At 39.8% G+C, this 9,379-nt stretch overlaps 1 protein-coding gene across 2 annotated transcripts; it reads right to left on the bottom strand.

Annotated features, from left to right (window-relative positions):
• Window positions 1-2,917: 2,917 nt before the first annotated feature.
• On the bottom strand, window positions 2,918-3,780 carry LOC6581143. Of its 2 annotated transcripts, XM_002006858.4 has the most exons (3): window positions 3,560-3,780; window positions 3,273-3,501; window positions 2,918-3,203 (listed from the first exon to the last, which is right to left on the bottom strand). In XM_002006858.4, exons 1-3 carry the CDS (start codon window positions 3,719-3,721, stop codon window positions 2,980-2,982), a joined length of 615 nt encoding a protein of 204 aa, XP_002006894.2. In that variant the 5' UTR covers window positions 3,722-3,780; the 3' UTR covers window positions 2,918-2,979. The 2 variants fall into 2 exon arrangements, with proteins under 2 accessions (XP_002006894.2, XP_032586209.1); XM_032730318.2 differs by having other exon boundaries at window positions 2,918-3,501; window positions 3,560-3,779.
• Window positions 3,781-9,379: the final 5,599 nt, after the last annotated feature.

Genomic DNA, 9,379 nt, shown 5'->3' with positions numbered 1-9,379 from the left:
AAGTAGGATTTTATTATTAAGAAGTACGGAGCGGACAACCCTTTTTTAATTTTGTACAGCAGTCCTACATGCCACACTCTATCGAAGGCCTATTTGACATCCAAAAATACTCCAGTGCAATATTTTTGCTTTAAAACGCATTTAGAATTTCCTGCGTAATGCGATGGCATTGTTCGATCGTACCATTTCCCCTTCTGAACCCAAACTGATGTTCGGGTATAATATTTAGCTCGTCCAGTACAAGTAACATTCTACTCAAAAGTATACGTTCAAATACTTTAGAGAACGTCACCAGCAAACTAATGGGACGGTACGATGATGCGCAGCCTTCCGGTTTGTTGGGCTTTGGAATCATTATAACCTCCGCGCATTTCCACTGACTTGGAAAGTATTCGAGTCGAAGCATAGCATTATATATATATGTCAGCAGCCGGATGCATTTTTTTGGGAGAATTCTAATAGTGTTTGCATAAATTTTATCGTATCCAGGAGATTTTTTCTTATTTATTTAGCTTTTTCATTTCCTCTTTTACCTCTGAAACAGTCGTTTGGCTTATCGGCAGGCTCATTTGACAGGCTGATTCCAGAAAATGATTTACCTCGTCTACTGTATCAGTATCGGTTTCCGCATTAGTCTTAAAAACTGAGCTTAAATGTTCTGCAAATACTTCAGCCTTCTCAAGATTGTTTCTGCAGCGTTGGCCGTTGCTGTCAGTAATTATGGTTGCTCATCTGGCAGGTCTCTTTAGATATTTTGTAGCTCTCCATAGGCTATAATCTAGGTCACTACTGTATGGGTCAAGATTTCTTAGATAATCTGCCGTCGCTTCATTTTTAATTTCCCATAGTTTAATGTTTAATTCCTTTGCAGCCTTGTTGAAATTTCTTTTGTCTGTTGGGCTTCGAGTTGTTTGCCATATTTTGCGAAGCCTTCTCTTAGTAGCTATTTGAGCTCTTAGTTCTAGAGGTAGGAAAGTTTGGGTACATAAATTTTCATCTGGTGGAGGTGTAAAGCTATGTCCAGCTACATGAATAAAGTTAGTCAATGTTTCAACTGCTGTGTCAATCTCTTCCCCTGTTCTTAGGGATATGTCTAGACTCGTTTTCTGTTCAAGTCAATTTTTAAATGCGCTTATATTAGTTTTGGCATTAGTAATTCTATAAGGCTTTTGCTTGAAGCAAACTGTAGAGCCATATGTCAAAATAATGGGTGAGTGATCAGAGCTCAAGTCTCGATCCCCACCAGGGGTGTTTTGCGTTGTAGTCGCCTCCAGCAATAAACTGTCTACCCAGTCCTTGAAAAAGTGTGTTAAAATTATCTAACTTGCAGGGATATCTAGGTGGCACATACACTGCAGCAACATGCATTAAATTTGTGCTGATGCTGTGCAGAGTTTTATAAATAAGAGTATCTTTAACTATAACGGCACTTCCCCCTTGTGCTCGGCCAGATGGGTGATACGCATTTATAATATCATACCCTTTAATAACTATGTAAATTTTCCTTGTAAAGTGAATTTCTGATATTAATAATATATCAATGTTGTTGTTTTTAATGAATAAAATTATTTCATTTCGATACTTGGAAAGCCCATTGGCATTCCATATAGGAAAGTGGTTAGCCGAGCTAGAAGGTCTGTCTATGGCCATGACTTTTCTCGCTTATCAGTAAGTCTATTTATAGATTAGGCGGCCGCTTCTTTGCTGTAAGTATTTCTTGTTGTTGTTGTGGTTGTTGTTTTCACGCCGTTATTCGTGCACTGTTTGTCCGTCTGCTCGATTAACGTTGTGCTACTGCCAACGCGTAAACTACGACCATTTTGTATATAAGTACAAAATATTCCCAAGAAATAATGAATAGAGCAAAGCAACGTTTGCCAGTTCAGGTAGTTTCAAATATTTCAATACTGTTTAATTATTATACTCATTCACGAAAGTGAATCAGTATATTGGTTTTGTGCAATGTCCGTCTTGCTGTCCGTCCGTCTGTCCGTCTGTCCGTCCGTCCGTCTGTCCGTATGAACGCAATCTATTTCGGCGCTATTGAAGCTAGAGACTTGAAATTTGGAACACATACTCGTGTATATCTCCGATTTATAAAGTGTTAAAATTTGTCCGATCCGCCCACTAGGGGCGTGGCAAATCGGAAAATGCATTTTCCGATATACCAGAAATCATGTTTGTTGAAGAGCTAGAAAGCTGAAATTTGGTATGTAGGTCCGCGTCGACCACCCAAGATCACGAGCTATGGCGGATATATCTCCGCCCATTGGGGGCGTGGCAAATCGGATAAAACTGTGTCTCCTAAAGTTGTAAACCTAGAAAGCTGAAATTTTGCATGTCAGCTAATGTTATGATTCTATAAAGTCTACGCCCATTAGAGGCGTGGCAAATCGGACCTGAAGATATAGTGATTTTTCGAATTCTGCTATATTTTTAACGCTATTGATGCCAGAGATCTCAAATTTTGTATATATACTCGGTCTGATCACCCAAGACCAAAAAGCTTTGTCGGATATATGTCCGCCCACAGAGGGCGTGGCAAACCGCAAAAGTTTATATCTCCTAAAGTATAATAGCTAGAAGCTTCAAATTTGGATAGTTGAGTTACTGGTAGCCTCCTCTACGATTCCCCAAAAAATAATTTTTACGCTTCTTTAGGGGCGTGGCATATCGAAAAATACCCTGTAATTTTCACTTTTTTTGAGAGTAAGCATTCAAATTTTGCAGTTAGGGTACTGTTATCTCGTTCTAAAAACTGACCAAAAATGAGGTGTCTACGCCCAGTTGGGGCGTGGCAAATCGTAAAACCCTGTATATTCTACAGTATTAGAGCGAAACTTAACTACTAAATTGTTGATGGGATGTGAATGAGTATTCCGCAGTCGGTAACGCCCGACTGCAACGTTCTCACTTGTTTTAAATTAGGTTACTTTCCGTGTTATAGAGAAACTACTTCATTAGGTACTTATTCACACCTTAAATATTTCTAGCACCTGCGATGAGCGCAAGTGCAAGTACGAGAAAAGCTCCTCTGGCGGCTCTCATGGCGGAGTTGTTGCACTTTTCCTCTGATTGCTCCACATAGTTGAGGTACTGGAGGTTTAGCATTTCGTTGAACTTGTTATGGATGAAGATCTTCTGCTCGTCAGTCAGGTGGCGATTACGTGTCCAGACTTTGGAGAGCGGAAGGCTCGTTCTATCTGAGATGCCACAGAACAAGGCGTAGGAAGTAAGGTCCGTTTCAAGCAACTTATAGGTGACGGTCTTACTGCTAGACTCCTCGATATTCCATGTGAAGATGCCATTCTTGGCATTATCATCCCAGAGCAACGACGTGGATTTCCTGACGCTATCCCATTTGCTGTTGGCGGCATCCACATACTCAAGCTGCAGCTCCACCATGTTCTTGTCAGTGGGGCTGTCTGGCACTGTGTAATTCAGGCATTCCATTTTATCCAGGTTATAGCCGCGAGCCGTCTCAAACCACAAGCCGGAAAGCTGAGCAAGAGATAGAGTATTAAATAGTCTCTCCTACGAATACGGTGCTCTAACTTACGCCTTTCAGATCTACTTCAGTGCCCTCAAACCGAGGGCAGTAATAGAATGGAATCTTAAAAGTAGTACTCTCTGTGGTTTCTGGGATATCCGTTGTTTGCGCCCGAGCAGAACTCAGCGTACAACTTAAGAGGATCAGTACTATGCAAATATTCCTTTTCATTTCAACTGAGACGAGTACTAATCTATTCCAGGTTCGTTCGACAACTGGCCCACGCTGGTAACAAAATCGGAATATACTTACCTTATAATCGCTTAACTGATAAGCATTTATTTGGTTTTTTTTATAGCCACTTCACGCATGACAACATAATACACCGAAAAAAATTCACTCATAGAACATTGGAATCAATTGATTTATTAATTTACAAAAATTGTATAAGCTAAAATTTTATGAATAAATATTATATGTGAAATTATCTAAATAGAATATATTAATTATGAATAAATATATTGTTTTGATAAAGTGGAAATTTTTAGAGTAATAAAATAACAAATAATAAAGCTCTAGTCGAAGTTGCCCGACTTCGAAATCCCCTGAACCCTTCGAGCAACTGATATTTCAATAATCATTCGCACATGCACACACACACGCACACACACAGCCATACGCATGCATGCATAAACACGGAGATATAGTGATTATTTAAATTCTGCTATATTTGGGGCTGACCACCAAAGAGCAAAGAGATATATGTCCGCCCACAGGGGGCGTGGCAAACCGCAAACGTTTATATCTCCTAAAGTACAATAGCTAGAAGCTATGGATAGTTGAGTTACTGGTAGCCTCCTCTATCGATGCCCCACAGATAATTTTTGCGCCTCTCTATGGGCGTGATATATCAAAAAATACCCTGTCATTTTTACATTTTTGGAGCGTAAGCATTTAGCTCGTTCTAAGAACTGACTGAAAATAAGGTGTCTACGCCCAGTAGGGGCGTAGCAAATCGGGAAAAACTGAATTCTCTACAGTAGCTAAGCCTAGCTACTAAATTGCTGATGGGGTGTGAAAAAGTATTCCGCAGTCGGTAGCGCCCGACTTCAACGTTCTTCCTTGTTTATCTTCAGTTTATTAAAAATAATAATACTTCAAAAAAATTAAGTATGCTCTAATAGGGGGTCCCCAATCAGGAAATACATTAGACCTCGACCGATCTGAGTTTATACTATATATTACAATAAATATATGCATAGCTTAATAGAAATACAAAACCCAGGGAGTTGCACTTGTTACTCTTGACATACTGCTCCACCTCGCATAAACGAAGTCGCATGGCTGTACCAAAGCACCGCTTCACTTTGAAAAAGCAATTCGTCGCAGTCGTCAATCGAGGTCGAGATATGCCCCAGTTTAGCCAGAGAACACTATCCCCGAACTGAAACAATGGAAAAATAAAAAATACGGAATGAGACGAAAGTTAAAATAGGAAAAGAGTCTTATTCCAAGCTGACAAGGCTGACCTGGCTCGCAGACCTATAACTGATTATTAATGTGACTGACATCTGTCTGTATAAATAGTATTTATCTAATTTCATGGGAAGCGACAATAAATAAATAATTATTACCTTTATCAATATAAATGATATTTGCTCGGTTCTTGAAATTTGATAGCACAATAAAAGAAGATTTGTTGATATTCCGGTATTTGAATTAGTCACTCCGAAGCCACAGCAGTTTTTGACTAAATTTTTATTATTATACCCTGAACCCATTGAAAATGGGAAATCAGGGTATGATAATTCTGTGAAAAAGTATGTAACAGGCAGAAGGAATCATCGCAGACCTCATAAAGTATATATATTCTTGATCAGGACGACGAGCTGAGTTTCAATTGTTATTTTCAATTGTATACTGATTCTAATCTCTAATCAATAAATAAAATTATACGTTACAAAGCAAGTATTCCCTGATATCTATTATAGTCTTATTACAAATGGAATTTGAAGTGAAACAACTCAGTTATTTTTACTGTGTTTTGTATTTAAGTGAATAATAAAGTTAAAGGAAAAGAAAGCTACTGTCGATTAGCATTGCAATGACAGCGCTCAACTCATCGTAACAAGTGGCCAAGGTACAGTGATTCCTCGTTGCAGGACTCAGCGGTGGGCCTGCCCGAGGAGACGCGCAAAAATTGTCACCGTCAGAGACAGAGGCAGCAGGCGGCCAGAATTGGACACGCTGCTAGTTGTGCTCCTTTAAGTCACGAGGGAGCTGTAGGTGGGGGAGGCATTGAAGGCCCCAGCCGCGTCTGTTGCTGTCACTGACGGAAACTGAAGTGCGGACAAAGCAAAGTCTTTGACGCGGCCAAGACCGGGCGCATGTCCTCAGCACTTCATGGGATGCGCTTAAAAGCGGACAGCATTCATATTTCCTCACTTAATGGGAGCCGTCAAATACATTTTCTGTTATTCGCTGCTGATTCAGTCAGCTGCATATTGAATACAAAATTGTAAGGTTCGATGATTAGATTAAAAACGGAAAGCCCCGATAGTGAATGACTCATTGAAACAGCCAAAGGCTAATTTACTAGTTAATCATACCAGTCGAGGGTTCTCTGCTCTGTAGTCTGTTTCATATAATAAAATATATATATGCGACACATAGTGATGTACACTAGATATACACATACAAGACGCTACCAAGTAAACATAAATGCGCTTAAATTATGATCGGCCCCACATTTGGACTGCTTATATACAAGACGCGCGGGAATATCCGAGTCAGCGTTTGACCGCTTGGCAAGCCAACGGCTGTCGCTTGTATACTTTTATATACATTATATATATATATATATATATATATATATATATATATATATATATAATAAGAATAATAGGAAATATGTATATGTACTTTAGCTTAAGACTTCATTTGATTTCCAATATACATTCATTCAATAAAAACTGCTTAATAAACGCACAGGTTTGAGCTCCTGAGCTTTATTTATATTCAACAACTAATGCAAATAGCAACATCTACAGCTCTCTTCTTTGCTGTTTCTTTCCGAGATCTATCTGCGTCTATCTTTTTCTCTCTAATTATTTTATATTTTTTCCCTTCTCTTGCTTTATGATGATGATGATGAATATCTCCGGAGAATATCAATTTCTAGTAGAGGATACCCTACTTTATAAAGATTTGCATATTTTAAAATTGTGAAATATATTGATTGATTGTCATATTGAATCACACTGTATTGCCAGCTTCAGCAGTTTTGTTTTGTTCTTTGAGCTCGATCTTATATAGTATAATATAGATATTTGAAATGAAGAGAGATTTGAATTAATCGTCTAAGTGGATGTCAATTTTAGAAGACTTTGTATAGTCCACCTGCTTCGCTGCAATATCGAAGCTGTCATGTGCTCTGCAATATACAAAGGATATTCACAATCGGTTTGTTGTGCCGGGCGAAATCAACTGCCAGTTGCGATAGACAGACGTTTGGGTTAACCCACAGACAGCGGCCAACGCAAGTTGTCCAAAGAGCAAGCAGGCAGCAAATATTCTTATCGTTGTTGTTGTTGTTGTTGCTTTGGTTGCTGTTCGTGTTGTTGTTGTCGCTGTTACGTTGCGGCGAGTTGAGCCGCACCGAAACAAAAACTTGTGGCAGCATTAACAACAACAAAGAGCCAAAACTAAACTGCAAGGACAACAAAAAACGTTTAAGAAGGATGCGAGCGTGTGTGAGGGCTCAGCAATAGCTTGAGGTACAACAACAGCAACCGTTATTAAAGATTTTGAATACCTAATTATGAAAATGTCAGACGCAAATGTTTTTTGGGGGGAAAAGCACATAAGCAAAGCATGAGTAGAGTGAACGAAAGGCAGCAGAGAGAAATGAGTGGGCAGGAGAAAAAGTAAAAGAGAGAGTGAGACAGAGAGAGAGAGAGAGAGAGCGAGAGCGAGCTGCTGCTGTTGCTGCTGCTGTGGGTCGTCGGCTGCTGCTGCTTGCGTATTGTTGTTGTTTTAACTATTATTGCGGCTAACAGCAGCAACAACAGCGAATTGTGTTTGTGATGTGCCTGGCAGCCAAAACGTTTCACTTCTCTTTGCTTCTGCTTCTGCATCAGCAGCAACAGCACCAGCACCAGAACCAGCAGCAGCAGTTGTTGCTGTGCTGCAGCAGCACCAGCAAAATATGAAAAATTTCATTTTCATGTCACTCAATTGAATTTCCATTCAAGTTTTTCTTTTATTTTCCGCCTCTGCTACTGCTGCTGCTTTTTTCTTTTGCCACTGACTGACGACGAAGGCAGCCACAGCGCTGCTCTTGCGCCATTTCACATTTTCGCCACGTATGTGTGTGTGTGTCTGTATGTGTGCGTCTGTATGTGTGCGTGTGTGCATGTGCTTTGTATTTTTGGCTTTTTCAACTAAATTAATTGCCTACGGAATCGTAGTTAGTTTCCAGCGACCATTGTTGTTGGTGTTGAAAGCTCAAATACAAATACGAATACAAAATGTCAGCAGCACACACACACGAGCTCGAGCTATACACACAGTCACTCACACCTACACACTTATACACACACTCACACATGTGACTAGCCGACAATGGCAAGCCAAAAGTCCTTTTGCGAGTTTATGGCAAAAATAAATAAATTTGGGTTTATCTCAATGGCATACAAGTCATTTGCAGCAGAGTTTTTTCTGCTTTACATATGCTAGGCCTCGCTTGCTCCTCCTCTGGCACCCACCTCTCGCTGTACCAGTTTCTCCCCTGGTGCCTTCTCCCAAGGTGACACTCAATTGGGAGCCAAGAGGTGGCCAAGAGGTGGCCAAGGAGGGGCGGGCGGGACAACATGGGCACAATTGAAGCATGTCGAATGGATCTGTGTAACTGGACAGGGACACGAGCATTACGTCAGAGCCTCAGGTTAGCACTGAACTCCAAGGCTGCTTCCTTTGATGAATTGACCAAAATGCCAAAGCATATCTCTGAGAATGTGCGAGTGTTTGCGGGAGATCTCATGAGTCCACAATCAGCTGATCTACCTGGACATTCTTGCATCTGTCAACAGGCATTATACATATATTATCAGGTATTGATATATACATATATCTATTTGAATTTTTCTTGACATTCGTGTCAATAGATTCACCAATTAAATTATTTATGCATTTAGATAAACTAATATGGTTTGATATGCATATTTACCTTTCTTATCATTCTTCACACTAATCTCAGCTCCACCCATATTTGAATATGACAGTCGAACATAAGACAAGTAAGAGTGTTCTAGTCGAGACTGCTCGACTAGGAGATACCCTGAACCCTCTAAGCTGATATTCTACTCACTTCTTTTATGCACACATGCATACACATGCACGTATAATCACGCGCTCTGCTGACTGCGCTGTTAACAGCGACTGAGCTTGGGCTGCGCTGCAGTATGGGCGATATTATGAGAATTTACTTGTTGAGTAATGTAGTAGGACTATCTTCATGAAACTTCTGAACGTGATCATAAGGTTAAAATGTGTTTACATTCAAAAGCACAAGTCTTTAGTACTTTAAATACATTGTTTACAAATGGAGAGCAAAGGGGGCGTGGTACACGAAATCTTCGTATTCATTAACTTTGTATACAACGCAAATTTGAATTCTTCAGATCTAATAGTGTTCAAATTAGGCTGAAAAAAAAAAAAAAACGAAATCAATTATTCGATTATTCTTGATAAAAGCTTATCGGATGAGTTATCGAAAAAATATGATAAGCATGTACTGCATATGGTATACACGAGAATGCAGCATATAGCTCTTATTACTTCTGAGATCTAGGCGGACGGACAGACAGGACTATATGGATTCAGCTTGTC

This window comes from Drosophila mojavensis, unplaced genomic scaffold, assembly GCF_018153725.1.
Source record: "Drosophila mojavensis isolate 15081-1352.22 unplaced genomic scaffold, ASM1815372v1 contig_82, whole genome shotgun sequence".
Lineage (NCBI taxonomy): Eukaryota > Metazoa > Arthropoda > Insecta > Diptera > Drosophilidae > Drosophila > Drosophila mojavensis.
Note: the sequence above shows the minus strand (reverse complement) of the source record. Positions and strands in the feature narration are given on the sequence as shown.